General features: G+C 43.7%; 1 protein-coding gene across 3 annotated transcripts; it reads right to left on the bottom strand.

The window, feature by feature from the left end:
• Window positions 1-252: 252 nt before the first annotated feature.
• PTGR1 (prostaglandin reductase 1) lies at window positions 253-22,160 on the bottom strand. 3 transcript variants are annotated; one of them, XM_059141468.1, is made up of 10 exons: window positions 22,010-22,160; window positions 20,059-20,174; window positions 18,402-18,447; window positions 17,586-17,642; window positions 14,147-14,314; window positions 12,283-12,400; window positions 11,222-11,377; window positions 8,592-8,700; window positions 4,363-4,481; window positions 253-503 (listed from the first exon to the last, which is right to left on the bottom strand). In XM_059141468.1, exons 2-10 carry the CDS (start codon window positions 20,162-20,164, stop codon window positions 393-395), a joined length of 990 nt encoding a protein of 329 aa, XP_058997451.1. In that variant the 5' UTR covers window positions 20,165-20,174; window positions 22,010-22,160; the 3' UTR covers window positions 253-392. The 3 variants fall into 3 exon arrangements, with proteins under 3 accessions (XP_058997451.1, XP_058997452.1, XP_058997449.1); XM_059141469.1 differs by lacking the exon at window positions 22,010-22,160 and adding an exon at window positions 21,206-21,574; XM_059141466.1 differs by lacking the exon at window positions 22,010-22,160 and adding an exon at window positions 21,118-21,572.
• Between the last annotated feature and the right edge of the window lie 2,500 nt (window positions 22,161-24,660).

The following is a 24,660-nucleotide window of genomic DNA, read 5'->3' as shown; positions in this document are numbered from 1 at the left end:
GGCTGAGCCACCCAGGTACCCCTATGCTGGTGTTTTAAATAAATTTGTAATACGTATATAAAGCCGATGATACTATCCTCACTTTACAGATCAGAAAAAAAAAAAAAAAATCAGAACTCCAAAGTCACAGAAGCAGTAAACTTTTGGACTCCAAACCATTAGTTTGCACCATAAGCCAGAAGGAACAGTAATAGGGAGTGAGGTGATTGGCCATTATTCACTGTGAAATTTTCACTCTCTATTCCAATTACATACCAGTTAAATGTATTTTATTAGGTAGATCAAACTCATCACAATGACTGTCTCTTAGATAATGAAGGTAATACACATTTTTACTAAATGGTTAAAAAGAAATTAATCACCCAAATGCTAGATTCCATGTGTCATTTTTTTCATGCTTTCACTATTGTTTTTCCCAAATTATCTCCTTTCAGCATTCCCATAAATGCAGCTGGCATGTTTTCAAATCCTTCAGTGATGTATTCGTGGTATTGGATTTTACCCTGTATCAGAACGATAACAAATATAGCAGATTAATATCATATTCTAAATGATACTCTTCTCATCATAGCAGCAAATTAATCAGGTACACTATAAGAAACCTGGAAATCTAAGATGGAGGCTCTGTCCCCCCATGAACTTCTAATCTATCTCGGGGCATGATCCACAAAGTCCGAATAAAACTTTGATAATAGGTATTAGATCACAGCATAATAATAAGAGAAGTGTCACAGGAAGTAAACAAGCAATTTCTAAGTAAATTATATGGGAAAGTTTAATAAGGTAATGATCTCAGAGGAGATGGAAGAAGATGGAAAAAGGGGCCCCCTTGCAGGATATTATCTGTTTTAATCCTTCCGGTAGCTTCATGACATAGCATCATTGCCTCTTTGATCCCTGAAGAGGTAGAGCCTGTTCGGCAAATGTAAATACCATGGCAGTGTAATAGTCTGCCTTCACATCCAGCCCAGATTCTTTCAATATATGTTGAATATTCATTTAGGAGTGTGGGAGGGAAGGGTTCATTTAGTGAGGATTTATTTTTCTTTCTACTACAAGGCAGTCTACTAAGTGGAATTAATTTACATTTTCAAGGTTTTTTTTGAAGGGGCCTTACGTGGAGACCGGAGTTACTTACTTATTTTCCTAATATACGAACATCACTTACTTTCCTAATATATTCCAGTGATGGCTCAGCACCCGGTATGGATTTATGGAGGGACTGTTTGTCTGGTGGTCGTGCCACTAATATCTATGGAAGCTGGGGTTTGAACCCTTGACTAGAAAGCCCCAGCTTTATCCTGTTCTTAAAGAGGAAAAGAACCTGGAAAGGGGTTAAAAGCTGTAACCCAAAGTTTAAAAATTCAAAGTACAGGATGAATACTTATGTAAAAGTGTTAATAATATGGTAAATTAAGGTACAGCATACAGAAGGGCGCCTGGGTGGCTCAATGGGTTAAAGCCTCTGCCTTCGGCTCAGGTCGTGATCTCAGAGTCCTGGAACTGAGCCCCATATTCGGCTCTCTGCTCAGCGGGGAGCCTGTTTCCTCCCCTCTCTCTGCCTGCCTCTCTGCCTACTTGTGATCTCTGTCAAAAAAAAAAAAAAAAAAAAAAAAAAGTACAGCATACAGGGAAACTCTTTGTACTAACTTTGTGATTTTTCTTTTTTAAAGATTTTATTTATTTATTTGACAGAGACACAGTGAGAGAGAGAGAGAGAGAGAGAGAGAGAGAGCACAAGCAGGGGATGAGGCAGAGGGAGAAGCAGATTCCCCACTGAGCAGGGAGCCCAATTTGGGGCTTGATCCCAGTACCCTGAGATCATGACCTGAGCCAAGGGCAGCCACTTAACGACTGAGCCACCCGGGCACCCCTAACTTTGTGATTTTTCTGTAAATTGAAAACTATTCTAAAAGAAAAGCGTATTTTTCAGAAGGGGAAGTGATGAGGAAAAAAAAAAATGAGAGAAATTAGGCCATTTTACTAGTTACTGAAAACAAAACTGTCATTAGGTCCACTCTGTCAGGAGGCATGTAGGACCCCAGCACAGTGGCTTTGTGTCATCAGCTGTGACCGTGGGAGGGATAGATCAGATTTCACCAACAGGGACAAAGAGGCTCCACACTGGGAACTTAAAAATCATTCAGCTCTTCTCAGCTTCCTGGAAAGAGCCCAGCTCAGCACTCCAAGTGCTGGACTGGGAAAAGCACCAAACTCCATGGCTGCCAGAAGAGCAATCTTTTGCTCTGGATTGGGAAATGATGATCAAGCCAGGAGCTTAGAAGTGTGATACCGCTTCGCCTCTAACACTAAAATGATGGCCCTTGGTTGCTATGCAGCGTTCTGAATAACCATGTGGTCTACGGTGGGACAGGATCACAGCACAGGACAAGGGGATAGACTTCTCCTGTGGATCTGAGGCCATGGCCCTAAGACACCAACCAAGGGCCTGGAAGAGCCACGGCACGATTATATGCATCTCCGGATGTATTCGACAATGCACGAATGTCACCGCCTTTGTGGAGGTTACATTCTCACCAGAGGGAGAGGGGCGACAAATATACATGAATTATAGAATACATTATGTTAAAAGGTAATGATTGCTATGGGTAAAAGCAAGATAAGGAGGATCAAGAATGAAGGGATTGCAGGCACGCCTGTGTGGCTCCGTGGGTTAAGCATCAGATTCTTGGTTTCTGCTCAGGTCATGATCTCAAGGTTGTGATCTCAGGGTCATGGGATCGAGCCCCTCAGTGGATTCTGTGCTGAGTGTACAATCTGCTTGTCCTCCCCCCACCCGCCCTGGCTTGCAAGCGCACGCACACTAACATGCATGCTCTCTCCCCACAAATAAATAAATTTTTAAAAATGAAGGGGGATTGCAATTTAAAATAGGGCCATTTTAAAAGTTGCCTCATTCAGCAGGTAGTTTTTGACAAAGTCCTAAAGGGAATGAGCGAATTAAGGAAGCAGTTACAGAGGGACAGAGGGAGGTGGGGAGGGATTGGGCAGAGTGAGCAAGGGGGTGAATGCTATGAAATAAAATTGCAGAGGTAATGAAGGTCAGATCAAGTATAGCCTTGTAGGTTTTATTCTATATGAAATGGGGAGTTTTGCAGAGATCTGAGCTGAAGAATGACATGGTTTGATTTGTGCTTTAAAAGGTCACTCTGGGGGCGCCTGGGTGGCTCAGTGGATTAAGCCTTCTGCCTTCGGCTCAGGACATGATCTCAGGGTCATGAGATCGAGCCCCGCATCGGGCTCTCTGCTCAGCAGGGAGCCTGCTTCCTCCTCTCTCTCTGCTTGCCTCTCTGCCTACTTGTGATCTCTGTCTGTCAAATAAATAAATAAATAAAAATTAAAAAAAAAAAAAAGGTCACTCTGGCAGCTGTGTTGGGAATTGTCTGTTGGGGCATAAAGTCAGGAGATCACACAGAGGCTCCTGCAACATCCAGGCTAGAACGGATGGTGGCCTGGACATGGGTGGAAGTAGCAGTGGTGGAACAGCTGGTCAGATTCTGCGGGTATCTTGAAGGTTGAGCCACCAGAATTTGCTGACAGAGGAGGTGTGGGTAGGAGAGAACGAAAAGAATCAAAGAGATGATTTCAAGGTTTTTGGATGGAGCAACTAGGAGGATAGAATTGCTGTAACTGACATGGTGAGATCTGTATATGGAATGGGTCTGGCAGGAAAGATCAAGACATATTTAGTTTTTGACGTGTTGAGTCAAAGATGTGTATTACATATGCGCGTGCAGCTGCTGCTGAGCAGCCGAGAGTCTGGGACAGAGCCCCAAGCTGGAGACAGATGTTCAGGAGCCGTCAGCATCTGCAGGATATTTAAGGCCAAGAGCCAGGCTGAGCTACGTAAGGGATAGGTAGACTATGGGTAGAGAAGAAAAGAAGCCCAGTGAACCCAGTCCCGTCCCTTGGGACACTCTGTTATTAATTTGTACAGCAGGAAAGGAGTTGGCAGAGGAGGAGATCCTCTGAGAAGGACAAATCTGCGAGGAAAACCGAGAGCCCAGGGAAGATAGGGTACGGAGGAGAGCGTGATCACCTCTGTCAATGCTCACCACAGCCACAGGATGTGAACCACTGACCTTGCAGTTCACAGCATGAGGACATCGTCAGCCTTGACAAAGGCAATCTGGTAGAATGGCGAGAGGGTACAAGCCTGATACGTGGGTTTAAGAAAGAAAGAATGGACAGAGAGGAACTGCGGACAGTGAGTGTAAACATCTCTCTCTGGGATTTTATTCTAAAAGGGGGAGCAGGGAGATGCACCTGTATTCACCGTGGAGGTGAAACCTATAGTGTGGAGAGGGAATAGGCTCTTGTGTGCAACGAGGGGACAGTTACCTCCATGACCCACTGCAGCAAGTCTTTCAGAGCCTTCTGGCGGACCTCTCCTTGCCAGCGGGTGACGATGAACCCTTCCATGCGGAGCTCCTGATAGATAATGTTCTCTGGGGGTGGGCCTGTGAACGGGAGGACACATTTAGGTGACAGGCCATGGCAAAAACACAAGCAGTACAAGTCACATCACTGTTCTCGATTTCTCCACTGGTTTCCAATCCATGGGGCTCTCCATAAATCAACCTGGCCTCTGAGGCAGGCAGAATCACAGTCCCCAAAGATGGCTGTGAATTTATTGCCTTGCATGGCAAAAGGGACTGTGCAGCTATGATCAAGTTAAAGAGCCTTTAGCTGAAGAGATTATTGGGTATTACTCAGTGGGCCCATTATAATCACGAGGGTCCCTGTAAAGGAGGCAGAAAAGTCAGAAGCAGGAAAAAATGTGCAATGCTGGAAACACAGATCAGAGTGAGTGAGAGAGAGAGGGAGAGATACTGGGAGACTCTGTGCTGCGGGCTTTGTGGATGGAGGAAGGGACCAGAGCCAGGGAACGCAGCAGCCTCTAGAAGCTGGAAAAGGCAAGTTAACAGCCTGTTGAGCCTTCAGAAAGAATTCAGCCCTACTGACCCATTGTAGACTTTTGATCCCCAGAACTATAAGATGATAAATCTGTGTTGTTGCTAGCCGCTAAACTTGAGATAGTTTGTCACAGCAGCAATCGGACTGACACACACTCAGAGCCCTTACACAGGCCAGGCAGCGGATGTTCAGCCTTCACCTGCTAGGGGCAAGACCCACCAAAAATGTCCTGAACAGTTCTATGGAACAGAAGGAGGTCCTGAAGATAACCTGTGGAAATATTTCTGTGCTACTCAGGCGTAAATACCCTGATACTTCACATGTTCTTTTCTTTATGACTTACTGCACTCATTCTATGGCATAGCCCTCTTGTTCTCTTCTCAAAGCAGATATAAAAAAGCTATTGAGAGAGCCAAGAGAGAACAGATCAAGAGGCTCAGCGATTCTACCTGTCCCAGGCCTCGTCATTTGGGGATACCAAGAGTCGGCCCAAACAGCAGTCTCGCAATTTGGTGTGTATGAGAATCAGATAGAGAGCTGCTGCGAAGAGGATGCTGGCTACTCCCCCAATTTCTGATTGTGGATACGGAGTGGATCCCAAGAATCTATATTTCTATAGTCCTCAGGAGAGGGTGATGCTGTTGATCCTGGGCTCACACTTTGAGAACCACCAGCCTAGAAAAAGCCCTAGGCTACCGGGCAGCCTATTAAGAAGGTAGTACCCTTCTGTGTGTGAAAGAAAAGGTTGTGTTGGTTGTCTGGCTTGTTTTCCCAAGGATCCAAAGGGACCAGAAACCGAGGGAATGAGCCCTGAGCATAGGGTGAAAAGTTCCAGGAAGTCAGGTGAAAATGCCCAGGAAGAAGAGCCAAGGTGACTGGCAGAATTTTTTTGTGACGTCCTTGGTGACTGGCATCACTCAAGCTGAAGGTTCCCACTCAGTATTTGAAGAAAGTCACAGGAGCAGTAAGAAAAATGGGGCTTTTTCCTAAATCAAAAGAAACTGTTGCAAGATGAGTGAGACATCAGGGTGACACAGGAGAGTGGCACGTCCAGACGCTAGGTTGCTCTGGCACAAAGAGGGCTTCTTCAGAAGACCCACAGCAACCCTATTTCTTTTTAGGTTAGGGATTGGAATCCTTATTTCCTCTTCTTGGAAGGGGATGAACTACTATTTCTGGGCTTATCCACCCTGATGGGAATACAGTTTCTTTATTGGGATCAATAAGAATATGGCATTTTAACACAGAGGCAGGGAAGGAAAAATAAAACAAGATGAAATCAGAGAGGGAGACAAACATAAGAGACAAACTGAAGGTTGCTGCAGGGGAGGGGGGTGGCGGGATGAGGTAACTGGGTGATGGGCATTAAAGGGGGGCACTTGATGGAATGAGCACTGGATATTATATACAACTGATGAATCACAGAAACTAATAATACACTATATGTTAATTAATTGAATTTAAATTTTTAAAAAAGTTGGGGCACCTGGATGACTCAGCTGACTATCTGCCTTTAGCTCAGATCATGATCTCAGGGTTCTGGGCCTGAGCCCCATGTTGGGCTCCCTGCTCAGCGGGAGTCTGCCTCTCCCTTTCCCTCTGCTTCCTCCCTGCCAACTCATGCTCTGTCTCTGAAATAAATAAAATCTTAAAAAAAATAAAACAAAATATAGTTAAAACCCATCAAAGAAAAAAAAAAAAAAAAAAGAATGTGGCACTTTAATGTGGCATTAAAGCCGGAAAATAATTAGTTACCTCTGAACTATCCTAACAGTGAAATATGTCAGAATTTCTGGAGATCAGAGGCAGGGCAGAATCTTGTCTAAAATGGATGGACAAGGCCAGCTGATGTCTCAAAGACCTATCTGAGCAGCTGAACTTCCAAACCGTAATTGCTAAAAAGACTAGATCAAGTTACTGGACCCAAAATATTTGGCTGTACCTAATTGGACTATGGTCAAGAAAATGCATCCTGGAGCTTTGCTCAATGGGCAGCCAGAAGATTTCCCATGATTCTAGCTTAGCATCAGTCAGTCAGGAAAGCACAGGGGGAAAAGTCCCTGACAATAAGACTGCTAAATGTACCTGGAGTCTTCTTAGAGAAGGTAGTGTCTTTGATTTTTCACAACCAAGAGGGAATCTACAAGCTGTCCTTTCTCAGCCTCTTCCAGTCTCGCTCACTTGTCTCAATGTGGTTGTGGGGTTGTTGACTAGCTGGGCTCTAGGGTTTCATTCCCATGAGTGAAACCCATCACGGAATGAACACCCAATTTATTTATGGCTATCCTCCCACATGCCAATGACACTCTCCAAGATTCCTTTTTGTTCTTTTTTCTCCTTATTTTTTTTTTGGGGGGGGCACAGATAAATCTGTAATCTCACGGATAGCACAGAGCTGTGGCAGTCTTGAGGGATGCCTGCGTGGCTCAGTCTACTGAGTGACTGACTCTTAGTTTCTACTCAGGTCTTGATCTCAGTGTTGTGGGATCAGACCCCGTGTTAGCTTGGGGTCTGCTTGAGATTCTCTCCCTCAGCCTCTGCCCCTCTCCCTGCACTGGCTCCCTCTCTCTCTAAAATAAAGTTTAAAAAAAAAAAAAAAAGAATCTCAAAAAATAAAAAAGAATTGTAGAGAAGGACTCTGTATGAGGAGTTCAGAAGACCCATCCATCTTTTAGTCTCTTGCTGATAAGATTTAAAAAGCATCTGGTCGGGCACCTGGTTGGCTCAGTGGGTTAAGCCTCTGCCTTCAGCTCAGGTCATGATCTCAGGGTCCTGGGATGGAGTCCCGCATCAGGCTCTCTGCTCAGCAGGGAGCCTGCTTCCCTCTCTCTCTCTCTCTGCCTGCCTCTCTGCCTGCTTGTGATCTCTGTCAAGTAAATAAATAAAATCTTAAAAAAAAAAAAAAAGCCTCTGGTCCTCTTGTCATTCATCTCCCCACCCACGGAGTAAGAGGCCTGTACCATGTCTCTCAGAGAAGCAGGACTTAAGGAATACAGTTCTCAAGTTGATACTGCTTTTGGATCTGTGCTATGGAGGGGAGGGGGCAGTGTCTGCATAGGAGAGTGGAGCAGTGGGGGACAGAGGCACAGCAGAAACAAAACAAGGACAATCCAGGAACAGAGGGGAAATGCACACTTCTTTCCCTCTCATTGGAAATGGTCAGTTTGGGGGAGCCAGTGTGTCCTGCTGCTCTAGGAACCATCACCACTACCATCAGAAGGAAATGGCAGCTCATTGTTCCCTTCACCCGTCAAGTCATCCTCCCCCCAACCCCATTCCTCCAGCAACGTCTCAAGTATCCTACAGAACCCTTACACTGCACCAGCCAGACCAAGGTGTTCTGTTTCTAAACCAAATCATGGTTTCCTTTTTACAACTTTGCCCAAAACAATAGGTAAAAAACTAAAACTTTTAAAAATTATCAACACGCTTCTATATTTTTAGATTTTGTTATTTCTCGGTATCAAAATGTGATATAAGCTATTTAGTACAAATATATGAAATTACATATTTTTAGTTTAATAAACACTATTTCATCAAGAATATCAGGAAGGCTTTTTAACATTTTGATAGTCACTGGCCTATAGCACATCCGTGAATCTTCTCCTTGTCCTGTCTTTCTGCCTCTGTGATGACATGCACGAGCTCATTACCTGGGGGAAGCGGGCGAGTACTATTGTATGTAGAGATGGCCCCACATATAGCAACTCTTCCAAATTTCTTCATCTGGGGAATAACAATGTTTGAAAACTCTCCACCTACCTACACAGATAGGATGAAAACAAAACCCATGTTAAATAATCTAAACATTAGAAGACTCAGGAGAAGTCACAGCCATCATTTCACAAAATTTATTCTAGAATTTTAAAAAAAAACCTGATTGAGTTAGCACAGCAGTGCAGAAAACTGCAGTTGGAAAAAGACAGGAGAGGCTGGACATTTTTATTTGTAGGAACATACTATATATAACTTATACGTTTTATTTTATTATATTTTGGAGTTCTCTGATCAGTTCAGTAATCTCATTGCCCCTATCCAAGAGCATGGAAAAAATACTTAAAAGCCACATCAAGAACAAAGCTGGAGGACTCACACTTTCCAATTTCAAAACGTACTGCAAAGCTGTACCAAGCAAGACAGTGTGGGCACAGACATATAGATCAATGGAACTAACTTGAGAGTCCAGAAATAAACCCTTACTTTATGGTTCATTGATTTTTGACAAGAGGGCCAAAACAATGTAATTGGAGGAAAAAATAGTCTTTTCAACACATGGTGTAGAATAACTGGATATGGAAAAGAATGAAATCAGACCCCTTCTTACACAATACACAAAAATTAACTTAAAATGTATCATGGACCCAAATATAAGGGCTAACACCATAAAACTCTTAGAAAAAAAGAAAAAAAATAGGAGTAAATCTTTGTGACCTTGGATAAAGAAAGGCCTTTTTAGACATGGCACCAAACGCCCAACGAACAAAAGGAGAAATAAATCGGCCTTCATCAAAATTTAAAACTTTTGTGTTTCAAAGGACACCATCAAGAAAGTGAAAGAAAAGCAAAAAAGAAAGTGAAAAACAACTCAGAGAACAGGAGAAAAGAATTGCAAACCAGAGCCAATCCTCCTTATTAGTATATTCTGTATTTGAGAATGGGACTACTTGCTAACATTTATTTATAACCCGGAAATCAACACTCACAGAGCTTGTCTGATCATTTGGAGACAAGCCTAGAGCCACAGAAGAGACACAAAGTTCCCAGGCAAGGTCAACAAAGGCCAAGGCTCTGTCTTCTTTTTTCAGCTCTCCCAGAGATTACTGGGGAAGGAAAGCGTAGAGGGCAGTGCAGAGTAGATAAAAAAAGCTCCAGCTCTGGGGCTGGTTAGATGGAGTGTGAATCCCAAATATGGGATGAGTTTGTGGGGCAGCCACAGGTAAGCTTCTTACCACTTCTGAACCTCCTTTTCTCTTTTGAAAAATAAAGAAAGGGGCATCTGGGTGGCTCAGTCGTTAAGCATCTGCTTTTGGCTTAGGTCATGATCCCAGAGTCCAGGGGATTGAGCCCAGCATTGGGCTCCCTACTCAGCGGGAAGCCTGCTTCTCCCTCTCTCACTCCCCCTACTTGTGTTTCCTCTCTCCCCATCTCTGTCAAATAAACAAAATCTTTTTAAAAAGGAAAAGAAAAATAAAAAAAATAGAAGCTTGTAGGGAAGAACTGCTTTTAGGATTTAAGATGATCATCAAGTTGAAATATGTATATAAATGTACATAATTCCCCTAGAAGCAATGGTTCAGGGTTGGTGGTGCTTGATAGAATATAACTACCAAGAATATTGAGAATTGACTATATCTGATAAGGGACTTATCAGAGTTTTTATGAAGAACTCTTAAAACTCAACCAACAACCCAATTGAAAAATGGGCAAGAGACCTGAACAGACATATCTCCAAAGATATACAAATGGCCAATAAGCACATGAAAAGCCATCCAGTTTCATTAGCAATTAGGGAAGTGAAAATCAAAACCACAGTGAAATTCTACTTCAAACCCACAAGGATAGCCATAATAAAAATCATAGATAGTAAGTGTTGATGAGGATGTAGGGAAATTGGAACCCTCATACACTGCTGGTGAGAATGTAAAACAGTGCAGCCATTTTGCAAAATTGCTTGTCAGTTCCTCAAAATGTTAAATATGGAGGTGCCACATGACCCAATAATTCCATGTATAGGTATATACCCAAGAAAAATGAAAACATATATCCACACAAAAACTTGATCAGGAATGTTCATAGCAACATTAACCATAATAGCCAAAAAGTAAAAATTACTCAGCTGCTCATCAATTGATGGATGGATAAATAAAATACAGTATATCCAGTCAATGGAACATTATGTGGTCATAAAAAAAGGGAATGAAGCCCTGAGACACATTACAACATGGACGAAACTTGAAAACATGCTAATGTATAGCATAAGAAGCTAGTCACAAAAGACCACTTTGGGGGACCAATACGGAGTGACTATAATGAGTATAGCATCATCGTTCTGGGATAATGAAATGTTCTAAAACTGATTGTGGTGATGATTGTACAATTCTGTGAATGTACTAAAAACCACTAGGTTCAAAGCTTAAAAATGGGTAAATTATTATCTCAACACACCTGTTCTTTTAAAGGCATATATACTCTCTTTACATATTTTAGGTGGAAACTCAAGAAGCGTATTCTTTTGTATAGTAGTTTGTTAGTAAATAAGATATTAAGTCCAATTTGTACTCACGTTATCAAAGTAACAATCATAACCATCAGGAGAGGCTTTTTTCAAAGTTTCTTCTAAAGACTCCACTGTTTTGTAGTTAAAGGCAACATCATATCCCAGCTTTTTAAGGTAGGCAACCTTTTCATCAGACCCTGCTGCTCCAACAACTTTGCAGCCCTAAATGGGGAGGGAAAAAATGGAAACCATTTTTAAGTCAAAAGCATGGATCAACCCCCCTCCTAGCTAGTACAGTCAGGTTCCCCAATAACACCCTAAGTGCTGAGCCACATATATGAAGATAACCATATGGGCCAATAGATCTATAGGTGAAATTAGTCCTTGAATCAGCCTACAACCCAACTTGTAACTTCTGCTTGCCTCTGACCAGTCTCTGGTTTTGTGGTTTATAGCTCATTTTAAGTTGCTGGCTTGACAACCTTTGTATTTGACTCTCTTGTTTTTTTTTTTTTTAAATTTTATTTATTTATTTGACAGAGAGAGATCACAAGTAGGCAGAAAGGCAGGCAGAGAGAGAGAGAGAGGAGGAAGCAGGCTCCCTGCTGAGCAGAGAGCCTGATGCAGGACTTGATCCCAGGACCCTGGGATCATGACTGGAGCTGAAGGCAGCGGCCTAACCCACTGAGCCACCCAGGCGCCCAGACTCTCTTGTTTCTTTATTTTTGGTCTTCTCTTGCAGTTACTTGCATGCTATCTTTTGGTACAGTGGTCCTTTAGACTATAATCTGGGCTCAGTTCTGGGACTCTCAGGCCCCTTGTCAGCCCTCCCGGTGACTGCCTCCTTGTTCTTTGATCTGGGCTAAAGCATTGGACTAGATCCTATCTAATCATAGAGGAACTAGAGAACATCCTGAAAAGCACTTTCAGGATGAGACCAGAGACTGTATTGGTACAGAGAGTAGTTCTTCAGAAATCTCTTATATTCTGAATGTATCTTCAACTTCTAAACAAGACCCACTCCACTGAATTCTGTAACTGGGGAAAGTCTGCTCTGTTCACTGTTGTGTTCTCATTGTACACTGTGGGTGTTGAGTAAATGTTTGGCACTTGAAGAAGCCACTTACCTTGAGCTTAGCTATCTGCCCCACTACAGAGCCCACCGCACCTGCCGCCGCATTAACCATCACTGTTTCTCCACCCTTCACACCACAGATATCAAGTAGGCCAAAGTAGGCGGTTAGCCTGAGGGAAGGAAATTAAAGATATGTGGATAGATTTGTTGATTTCCCCTATAACTCATCCATATACATCCTGAAGTCCTTCTCGACAGCCCAGTGCTGTGGGTCCAAGTAAAAGACACACACACACACACACACACACACACACACACAAAACCCCACAGGAAATGAATATTACTGACCACTAGTGGTCCATCTCCTCCTTAGGAATAAAGATGATGGGAACTAGAGAAGAAATGGAGACTTGGATGGAAAGGGGCTGCATCTGTCAATCCCTAGGTCAAGTCTCAGAAGCAAGAGAAGATCCACTCGAGGGATCCTACAACAGTGTGTCCTAGAACATGTGTGCCCTAGGAAGAGAGCGAACTTTGTGAGCAAAGCCTCCATGTCATCAACAGGACAGACAGAATGGTATGCAGTGTCTAGGCACAAGTGGGTCCCGGAGAGACACTGGGAGTTTCCCATGGCTCCTAAGTGGGATGGAAGAACTTGTGCCATTTCCCCATCTCATCCCAAAGGTGATATCAAAGTCAGCTTGCAAAGAAAGAACTACGGGGTCTACAGAAATGCAGTTCAGACAGTACTGACAAATACTGGGTGAAGAACCCACCAGCTTGGAAGGCGCTGTGGCAGAGGACTCAGTGGGAAAAGGAGACCGGTATAAGACTAAGACAGATCAAGTTCAAGAAATTGTTGTCTCCCTTCCCTGACACAGAATCTGTGTTAGCCCTTGGAGCTTTGCATCAACCTTAGGGATAAGAAAAAAAGGAAATTCTGAGTTTTAAACCTGAACAATGTGAACAATCACTGAATTTATTATGTTTTAGCACCCCTGAGTCTGAGCCAATGAAATTTGGATCCACTATGGTGATTGCTAAGCCACTTGCAAAATTTCAGACAAATTCATGTAAAGTTATTTCCATACAAAACAGAAATTATACATACGTCTGCCTCTGAGTATACCTGGGGACCCATCAGGGTTGGAAATTGAAGGTGAGGCAGGGAAAGGCACAGAAATCTGCACTTTTTCTAAGGACCTAAAAGCTAATATTCCCACAGTGTTTTTTGAAAGTCAGATGGAGTACCGCCAGCCTCAGAATCAACTGGAGTTTTATAAAAAATATGGATTCCCAGGCCCGACCTCAGACCCACTGATTCAGAAATGCTGGAACACGAACACCTGGATTGTATATGACCAGGTGATTCTTATGAATCAACAGAACCACCGTCCCAATGAACACTGAAGCCAGAGTGTGCCAGACAAGTTAGCGTAACCTCAAATGCAAAGCAGAAGGTGCATTTTCTGATTGTGTCATTACACCCATGACAATCAGTACCCCTCCCATCCCAATCTCCATTCTAGAAAATTTTAAAATCAGTTCTCAGTTAGACATATTGACCCAAGATACACAAGGCCTTTCCCAAACATCACACCCTTCTAAAAATGGAAAGAGGTAAGATGAAGTCAACAGAAAAGGAATCTTAGAGGAAAAATTAAAGGCACACTTTGGTCTAAGGGGGACTTCAATCAATAACAGATTGGAGAGCAAAACACACGAACATCTCCAGCTTGGCAGAGAAAACAGAGGTCCAATGAAGGAAGCAACACAAACTCTGGGGGAATGTTAAATCTCTGGAGCCTGGATAGCCACAAGACACCCTATGTGCTGACCACATTCTGAACAAACTATTTTAGTAAAACCAGAATGTCATGTTTTTAAACAAAATGAAATACACCCATGAAACTCACCCTGTCATGCCCACTGTTCCCAGAGCCAAAGACACTGGGATGGTGTCCGGCCACTCTGTGGGTAGCTTTTCCAGATCTTTCCCATCAGAAATAGAGTGCGTCGACCAGCCTGAAAAAGCTACTACCAGAGCTCCTGCTGGGAAGGCTGAGTTTTTACTTTCCACCACTCTGGAAGATAAAGCACATTACAACATGGGAAACCTCTTTCAAGGGAGTTGGAATGCTGCATGGGTGGTTTCCTAAAAGGGCACTAAAGTTAATAATCCATGATTAAATATCCCACCACATCTCTCCATCATAATTCCTTGCTGCTGGTTCCTCCGCCTCCTTGAGAGAAAATATGGGCCATTATCAGAGGAACTCTCTGAACTGGATCTACATCTGTCCCCGTCCTCACCCATTTCTCTCTAAGAGGCATGTATCCTTGGGCTCAAGGTGCCCTGGACACCAGCCTATTCTGTTCTTCAGGGGCTGCCCTCCATCCCTAGTCTCTCCTTTTTCCCAAATCTATAGCACTGTCCTCTCCAGCGCAACCTGCCTTTCAGCCCTGCTACTCCACTAGGGTCACAACAACTTCTGATCGCAAAATCCAGTGGACACTCCTCATTCATTATAACACTCTGGGCTACCCAGACTCTTCCTCATTGGTTTCCATAATACTGACTTCACCGGGATTTTTGCCTCCCCCTCTAAGCTGCTTCTTTTTAGTCTCATCTGTGGACTCTCTTTCTCCCACCTTCCCCCACTGTTACCATTTTTTACTGTCTTCCCCCTGATCATGAAGCTATGTAACATTTTTAGAAAATTTGACATATGAAATAGAAATATCAGTTCTAATCCCACAATACAAAGATAACGGCTAATATTCTGGGGTGTGTTACAGCAATCTTAATGATATATTTTGAAATGTATATTATGAGAATGCAAACTGGCGCAGCCACTGCAGACAAAGTTATGGAGAGTCCTCAAAAAATTAAAAATAGGGGTTCCTGGGTGGCTCAGTGGGTTAAACCTCTGTCTTTGGCTCAGATCATGATCTCAGGGTCCTGGGATCTCAGCCCCTGCTGAGCAGAGAGCGTGCTTCCCCTTCTCTCTCTACCTGCCTCTCTGCCTACTTGTGATCTGTCAAATAAATGAAATCTTTTTAAAAAAATGGAAAAATTATAAAAAAAAATTAAAAATAGAACTACCATATGATCCAGTAATTCCACTACTGGATATTTGCCCCAAGAATATGAAAACACTAATTCAAAAGGATATGTGCACTCTCATGTTTACCCCTGAATTCAAAAAGATATATGCACCCCAATGTTTACCTGTATTATTTACAATAGCCAAACTATGGAAGCAACCCAAGTGTCCACCTATAGAAGAATGGTCTAAGAAGATGTGGTTTATATGTATGTGTGTGTATACATATTAAGTAAGAAAAAGCAATTTATAACACCCAGCTGGGCCTACCATACCACATCCTGGTTGATACCAACTTCATCAACTTTTCCATTAAAGTCAAACTTGACTTAGTACAATCAATGATGGACTGTCTCTATGCTAAGTGTATCCCTTGTATAACTGACTGTGTAATGGATGAAACTGAGACACTGGGGCAAAAGTATTGAGTAGTTCTAAAGACCTCCAAGGATCCAAGATTTGAATGGTTACCATGCACACACAAAGGAATCTATGCAGATGCCTGCTTAATAAAGAGAGGAACTGAGCACAAGTGTTATATTGTGGCTACAGTTGACCAGGACCTTAAAGGAAGAATCCAGAAGATCCCTGGAGTTCCCATCATGTACATTTCTAACATAGGTACAACGTTGAGCAGATGCTAGAAAATAATGGAGCCCTTTGGTTCTAATTCTTAAAAGAATTAAGAATTAATTAATTAAGAACTAAGAGTTCTTCTGCCTTCCTTGACCAACTTTTTCTGTTGCCAGTTCGCATTAACAATATGCTATAGCATGAATTACTCTTCTTACCCATTTGCTCTGTTATGAGCTGAGTATGGTTAAATACACTCACTTTTTTTTTTAAGATTTTATTTATTTGACAGAGAGAGAGAAATCACAAGTAGACAGAGAGGCAGGCAGAGAGAGAGAGAAAGAGGAGGAAGCAGGCTCCCCAAGGAGCCTGATGTGGGGCTCGATCCCAGGACCCCAGGATCATGACCTAAGCCGAAGGCAGAGGCTTTAACCCACTGAGCCACCCAGGTGCCCCTAAATACACTCACTTTTTGATGTCATTTTGAAATTGATATTTTGTATCATTTAAAATATTGTTACATCTTCTTATAAATTAGATGATTGCACATTCCAAAAAAAAGGGCATCTCTCAGGCATCTTGGTGGCAAGGTTGGTTAAGCATCTGATGGGGTTTAGGCTCAAATCATGATCTCAGAGTGCTGAGATTGAACCCTGCACTGGGCTCTGTGCTCAGCACAGAGTCTTCTTAAGACTTTCTCCCTCTTCCTCTGCCCCTTCCCAAACCTGTGCTCTCTCTCTCTACAATAATAAATAAATAAATAAATAAATATGCATCTCCTTTGACCTATAATTTATACTTCTGGGAATTTAATGTGAAGCAACATTCATCCAAGTAGGCAGAGAATACACAGACATACACATAAAGACGCATACATGTTCCTTGTAGAACTATTTGTGATAGTAAAAACTGGAAACGGTTGCTACTAGGAGCAGATTAGTTACACAGCAGATAACAATGGGATAAATTTGCAGCCATTAAGGGATGCCTGGGTGGCTCAGTTGGTTGAGCGTCTGAGTTCAGTTCAGGTTGTGATTCTGGAGTCCTGGGTTTGAACCCTGTGTCAGGCTCCCTGCTAGGTGGGGAGTTTACTTCATCCTCTGTGCCTACCCCCTCCATGTGTGCTCTGTCTCTCTCAAATAAATAAAATCTTTGGGAGAAAAAAGAGATTGATTTAAAAAAAAAATTGCAGCCATTAAAAGGTAGGTAGTATATTTACTTATTATCAAAAAGATATCCATAACATATTAAGTGAAAAAAAGCAATTTATTGAAGGGCATATAATCCCATTATTTAAGAAAAATTATAAATACTAGTTGGTGCACTAAACAATTTTTGAAATAATAATACATTAACAACAGTCACCTCTTAAGTTTCAGCTGATGAGGGATCTTCCAGTTTCCATGATACTAATTTTTAATTTATTTGAATTTTTGCAATAATTGTAAGTTGGACAATTATAATTTTTTAAGTAATTTTTAAGTAGCGATGGTAATTTCACTGGCTTCCCTCCATCCCAGTTAGTCAGGAAAGGGGCAAGGTTCCCCAAGCTGCTTCCAAGATCAGTGAGTGAATCACATGGGCTGAAGAAATTATAGGGATGATAGACAGAAGCAGACCCAGAAGAAGGTAAAGGAGAGACATATTTCTCAGACATGGAGACACAAAGAAATACCTGGCCACTTGTTGCCCCATCATCACATCACCTTCCTTCAATTTTTTGGATGCCACTCTGAAAAAAAAAATCCATTTTTAAAACATAAAGACTTCTTGGGAAAGGGCACCTGGGTGGCTCTGTGGGCTGCGTTTGACTCTTGATTTTGGCAGGGGAATTGGTTGGTATTGGTTGGCAAGAGAATTGATTGAAAAGGCTTACAAATTGGAATCGTCACAGAATCCTACTAACCACACAAAAAAGGATGTTAGTTAACATTTGGAAACTTTGTTTTTTACCTCAGATTTGAATCTCTATTGATCAGCTCTGAAAACAATTATTTTAAAGAATGATGACTACATTATTTACCAATAAGCAAAATTACTGAGAAGTTAGTGCCGCACAAATGCTTTTATTCCCTCCCTTCCCTGAGTTGTTTACTAGGTACACATATTTGATTAAATTAAAAGAATACGTTAAATGGAAGGCAAAAAAAGCTTATTTTAGTCTTACCATCTTCCTCTACCCAAATTAGTTGTCAGTAGTGAAATGGACAAATTGGATTTGGGTTTCTTTAGTCTTTTACTTTTTTGCGAACAGTGAGAGGCAAATTGTGCATATTAAGATAGGAAATGGTGGTCAAAGAGAGGGGCCAAGGGAATCTCTCATCAAACGTCTCAAACCTTTGCTGGCAAAGATGAGCATCCATGAATCTTATCACCGATATAATACTGGGACAACTGGGAGAATGACAATCAGTTGGATATTTTAAAAGATGGACTATTTCAAAACAGGGTCCAAAGCACAACACATAACTTTTTAGGAGGAAAATCATACCTCATATACGGATCCACAGTAAGGAACAAAGCTTCCAGCAGGACCTCTATAAAATAAAGCATTCCACAGGCAATTAGAAACTCAGTGCTTGATGCCTTTGTTGACTTTGGCATTCTACATAAACAGTCAAAGTAAACATTCTAAATAAGATCGTCTTTCTGCTTCACGGTTGCCCTTCTGCACTTGCTATTGAAGAGACAAGCGGGGTCCAGCCCAAACCATCATCAGCCTCACCATCACCATCGTCATCATGTGATTTTCTCAGAACTCACTCCAGGCTTTACATAGATTATTTCATATGATATTCCCAACTATTACTCTTTCCATTTCATTTAGGCTTAGATTAAGGAACTTGGTCAGAGCCACATTTATAATCACTATGTTCCCGTGCTCCCATAAGGTTTCACTGACAGCCCCTGTTAGGACTAAAGAATATAGATTTTGCTGGAGTGACCCTCATACACACATTCTCTGGAATTTTGAACCTGGGTCCTGGCTATCTATCCCAACTTAGATGGGACTGAACTTGACTATGCTATTTGATTGCATGCCCCTTTCTCCAAGCCTGCCTACCCACCTGTAAATACCCCTTATTGTCTGCGCTACTAAATTAACCCCCAAACATGCTATGTGCTACTGTTTCTCTATCCTAGATTTCTGTAGGGTTTTGCCTTGTCCTTCCACTTCCCCCAATGGGATGGGAGACTCCTCAGTGAAGGATGAGAGTTTTTCCCTCCTGTCTGTGCACAGGATAATCTGAGCTCTGCACACGGCTGTTAGGCTCTACTTACCCCACTTGCTTACCCCATCATCAGGCTTGCCAGGACAGAGAGGAAATCCTCCCTAGCGTTTGTCAAAGTCACAAACATGTACCATTTCAATTATGAAAGAAATCAGAGGGATCCTCCTCCCACATGACATCAAGGCTTCAAACAGAAAACCTTGAGAAAGTCTCTGTAGCAGATTGCAAAATTGTCACAAAGATGTCCCATCGCTGTGTGGGACCTCCTTGTCGTCCTCCCATCAAGAAGTCTGTGTCCGGGACACCTGGGTGGCTCAGTCGGTTTTAAGTGGCTGCCTTCGGCTCAGGTCATGATCCCAGCGTCGGGGGATCGAGTCCCACATCGGGCTCCTTGCAGGGAGCCTGCTTCTCCCTCTGCCTCTCCTTGCCACTCTGTCTGCCTGTGCTCTCTCTCTCTCTCTTTCTGACAAATAAATAAAGTCTTTAAAAAAAAAAATTCACTTTTTGAATTTGGACATGGCTATGTGACTTGCTTTGCATAGCAGCAAACATGATATAAATAGAGGCTTAAAATGTACTTGCTAACACCTGGTGCTCTAGATCAGTGGGACCACTGAGAAGACAGAGCTCACAGCTGGCTAGAAGCCAGCCTGCTAGAAAGGCCACCCAGAGGCCTCAGGCACACACATCTGCAGAAAGCTTGCTAACCATCAGACGAACGAGTGAGGTCCATCCTCCAAGAACGGTTAGCCCAGATGAAACCTAGAGTTACCACCAACTTAATCCAGCCCAAATTGCCAACCCACAGAATTGTAAGCCAATACATGTCGTCTGATGTCACTAAATGTCAAAGTACTTTATTGTGCAGCAAAGGCTAACCGATACAGTCCTTTTCAGCGCAAATCTGTGACTTACCTCCATTTTTTAAGGACGGGAGTTCAACCGTCTTCAACTCGAAGTCGCTGTGAGTAGGACTGCCTTCAAAGTGCTTCTTCAGGGTCCAGCTCTTAGCACGAACCATCCTGAAGTTTCTGGAACACAGTCAACACACAGACGACTACCAGGACGTGACTGGATTCTGATGACTTCCCAGCCCCTGCCCTGAAGCCCGGCAGCAGGATCCATTCATCGTCTGCTTCTCTCCAGGACCATTTCACGCCAACCACATTCATTAAGAATTTTCTACATTTCTGTTACTGTGCTGAGCACTTCAGACGCATCATCTCATTTTACCCCCATAAATTCCCTTTCAGACTGAGGCATTACTATCACTGCCAGTGGAGAGAGCACGAATGAGGAAACCGAGGCTTCCTCAGAAATCTCCACGACAGGGCAAACTGTTAAAACGGACACATCCTTCCCAGCCACCGCGGGGGTTGCCTTAGGGCACCGGACAGCTCCGCGGCCGGCAAACACTCCGCTCCTCGCCTCACACACAGCGAATCCTGAGAAAGAGCGTCCAACGCCCGAAGCGAACGGAAGTGGACCGAGGCCACCAGTCTCAGCCTCCGGACGCCACGGCGTGGCGCTGCCGCTCCGCTCCGGGGCGAGGTGACTCGGCCACCAAACAGGAAATCCGAGGTCTACGCTCGCCTCCACAGGAAACCAGAGAGAGGATTCAGGCGGCCCCAGAGCTTTGGGATCGGGGCATGTTGCTTGGACGGATCTCCCCCGAGTCCCCCGGGAGCCGCCCCTTCCTCACGTGTGCGCCTCTACCTCTAGCGGACGGGTCCGCGGTCGCTATTTCCGCGGTCCCGCCGCAGAGTAAACAGGAAAGTGAGGGGGTCCCCGGAACAGAGAAAACTGAGGCGGAGCTTTCCGGCCGCAGGAGAAGTCATTTCTGGCCGTCAGCTCTTTCTGCGGTCCGCGCCCCACCGACCCCGCTTGCGTGTTCGCGTTCCAAGGGACTGCAAGAACCTCGGTAGTTTGGGATTTTATGGAAACGGAGGGAACGCAAAAACGAATTGTCTTCACCTGGCCGGAAATCAGCCCAACCAAAGCGGACGCAGCGTATCGACGGCAAAACTCCCAGCGCTGTTTCAAAAGCAAAGACTCATCTCACATGGGCTGTCGGAGCGCGCAGACTCCGGGCGAACTGGACGGGAGAGCGGACGATGCCGACCCTTGCGGGCTGTCAAGACTTCAATCAGTCAGGACCCGGACTCCCTGGATTTCGGACGACCTCTGCCCCAGTTCCACACTGAACTTTCTTTTGCCCAGCCCCCCTCATGAATATGCATGTTGGGCGCGGGTCACGGCAGCGCCCTGGATCCTTTTGCTTTGCGAAGGGAGCGTTCCCGGCAGTCGAATCCGCAGCCCCGTTCTTCTACATGTCACTTTTCCCAAAAAGGCAGCCATGTGCGAATTCTGACCTCGCTGCAAGTTCAGAAGTCGTCCTCCGCCCCCCTCGAAAGGATGTGGCTTCAGAGGCAGCCGAAGTTCAGGGACAGTCCCACCCACCAAAGGAGGGTGTCCGGGTGCAGTGCCCTCAGCCACACTCGCCCTTGGCTCCCACCTCCTTTCCCGCACACGCCCGTCTCCACTAACCGAATTCCGAACCCTTCCACAATGGTCCCAGGTTTGCAGTGCCGCAAGTTTCTGGGCCAGCCGCCGCCCTGGCTAAGGCAGCTTTCTCGTGCACCCAAATGCCGACAGGCGGTGCGCTTGGTTCCAGCTTGTCTCCGAACCCTCCAAGAACAAGGAGGGGCCCGTGGGCTTCGATCGGGACATCTGGCTTTCCCTTTCCTTGTAGTGCAAGACTCTTAAGTTATTAAGCAAGAGAGGGAAAACAACGCGCAAACGTTCCGTGATAGGGAATTCTAGGAACTCAGCAGGAAAAAAGAGCGGGGCGGAGATGTTTACTTACCCAAGTCCGCAGGTTCCACTACCAAGACAGAGAATGTGGTTGGGGTTGTGCAGCAGAGCGCCCACCGACTGAATTTAAGGCCGTCTGGGGGAGAGGGTGGGGCTTCCCCCAAGGGCGGAGCTGCTCCTGCAAGTTTGTGCGTGTGTGTGTGTGTGTGTGTGTGTGTGTGTATGTAGGGGTGTGCTTCCAATAACAAAGGTCTCCATCAGAGCCCTGCCCAGATGGAACTGTACTTGCAACAGTTCCTAACTAAGAACTGGGTGCAAAGATGGTGTGCAGGAGAACCAGCTGCAGCCTTCCCCGCTCAGGCAGGAAGGAGACAAATGCAGGATCCCTGAGCAGAGGGCAGAGTTTTCTACTTTTTATTTATTTATTTATTAGAAAGAGAGAGAGAGAGAATGGGTGAAGGGCAGAGAGAGGGAGAGGGAGAATCTCAAGCAGACTTCCCACTGAGTTCTGATCCAGCCAGGGACTAATACACCTAATATATTACCAGATTGTTTTCCAAAAATAGCAGTTTACATTCCTACCATCAATGTTGGTGAGTTTCTGTTACCGAAAGCTAACATCAAAACGTATTATTGTTGTATTCACTTTTTGCCAATTTGATCAGTGCAAATGAATTTAAGCTCCCCCAAAGGATGAGATCTGACTTTATTCAGATTTGTACCCTTGCACCTACCTGTATCATTTAGAATAGGTTTTTTGTTTTGGGGTTTTTTTGTGGGGGGTGGCTTGCACGTTACATAAGACTCATATTGGCTTAAAAAATAAGAGAGATTTATTGGTTCATGTGACTAGAAGTAGGATGGGCTTCAGGTCTGGTCTGAATCAAGATCTGGCATATTTTATCCTATTACACTGCTTTCTGGGCATCAGAAAGTCTTGCTTCCCTCAGAGTGACACAGTGGCTGCAGTAGCTCTACGGACCTAAAGGAAAGAAAAATATCCATGTCACAAATTTCCTAGCAAGACTCCTCCACCTTTCATTGGTTGAAATGTCTCTAAACCAATCAGGGGCCAATTAAAGACTGAAAAGCTTGGGCCTGGGTTACCTAAACTAGTCAATGTCATCAGGGGTCGGATTCCTCTCTTCTCTTTGCTAGGCTTTCAGTTAACAAGGCACTGAGTCAAAGATTCAGAACTCCAAGAGACAGACTTCTCAGCTTTCAACATAAAATAGTAACATAAAATTTAGTGATAATCAGATGTTAGGTGTGTAGTATTACCAGCTTTGCAGGAAAGTTGGTTTGTATGGTGACTTGAAAGCTTTCAACAGAGGGGGTGCCTGGGTGGCTCAGTGGGTTAAGCTTCTGCCTTCTGCTCAGGCCCTGATTCTAGGGTCCTGGGATAGAGCCCCACATTGGGCTCTCTGCTCAGCAGGGAGCCTGCCTTCCCTTCTCTCTCTGCCTGCCTCACTGCCCACTTGTGATCTCTGTCTGTCAAATAAATAAATAAATAAAATCTTTAAAAAAAAAAAAGCTTTCAACAGAAGAGCTGAAAGAAATCTGGGTGTCTCTGAGAATGTCTATTGGTTGTTATAGCTGCATAACAAATTACCATCAGTTGGATAGATTAAACAAAAGAAATTTAAATTTCTTACAATTATGGAAGCTGGATGTCCAGATCAAAGTATTGGCCAGTTTGGCTTCTCCTGAGCCCACACTTCTTGGCTTGCTGATGGCCACCTTCTTTTTGTTCTCACAGGGTTTTTTCTCTGCGCATGCGCATCCTTGATGTATCTTTCTTCTTTAAGCTCCACCTAACAGTCTCCATTGAATTTAGTCATCTTTTTGAAGGTCCTGTCTCCAAATACAATCACAGATTAGAGCGCACCCATTTATGACCTTATTTAACTTCAGTTACCTCTCTAAAGCTTTGCCTGGATGACTCAGTTGGTTAAGCATCTGCCTTTGGCTCAGGTCATGAATCCCAGTCCCTGGGATTGGTCTCCCTGCTCAGTGAGGAGCCTGCGTCTCTTCTCCCTCTGCCATGATCTCTCTCTCTCTCTCTCTCAAATAAAATTTTTTAAAGAAATAATTGTATCAGACACTAGCCAAATGGATAGGAGGATGGGAAGAGGGACTAAGAGGGGAAACCAGGACGAGAGAGTGACATTCCAAGACATTCAATATATTTGTATATCCAAAATAACATTACCAATAGTTGTTTACAGAGATCCCATAAGTGTGAACTCTCCTAAAGTTCTTCTTACCTGCAAGAGGAACCCATCTCACCTATATTAGAAGATAAAATGAACAATGAAAAGAACAAGGGCTTTGAGCATGTTAACTCGAATTCAAATCTCAACCCTCCTACTAACTCTGTGATCTCTAATTGATTTCACTTCTTGAACTTCAGATCCCTTAGGCTCTGAGGAAGATAATTAAAATATTTACTTCCCTGGACTATTGTGAGGCTTAGAAATTAGCTACTAAGGGCTCCTAGTTGGTGCTGCACTGGCCACATTTCATTGTGCTGTGGGAAGAGGCATAATTGTTCTCTCTCCAAATGTAGTATCTTACATGTATTAAGGGATTCTTTCAATTATGAGAATAATATTACTATCCAGTTTTATAATTATTTCACAAGCATTATCTCACTAGACCAATGCAGTGAAAGTTGTAGAAAAGAAAAAAAAGGTGCATTTT

The sequence above is a fragment of the Mustela lutreola genome, chromosome 12 (assembly GCF_030435805.1).
Source record: "Mustela lutreola isolate mMusLut2 chromosome 12, mMusLut2.pri, whole genome shotgun sequence".
NCBI classification, from domain to species: Eukaryota; Metazoa; Chordata; class Mammalia; order Carnivora; family Mustelidae; genus Mustela; species Mustela lutreola.
This window is presented reverse-complemented; position numbering and strand designations above follow the sequence as displayed.

Excerpts from the sequence above, each read along its gene's own strand:
- PTGR1 (XM_059141468.1), bottom strand. The coding sequence starts at position 20,164 with ATGGTTCGTGCTAAGAGCTGGACCCTGAAGAAGCACTTTGAAGGCAGT. Across the intron at positions 12,401-14,146 it reads GGAACAGTGGGCATGACAGG|GCTAACCGCCTACTTTGGCC; the intron begins GTGAGTTTCATG and ends TCCTTCCCTCAG. Across the intron at positions 504-4,362 it reads TGCTGCAGTGGGTCATGGAG|GGTAAAATCCAATACCACGA; the intron begins GTAACTGTCCCC and ends GTTCTGATACAG.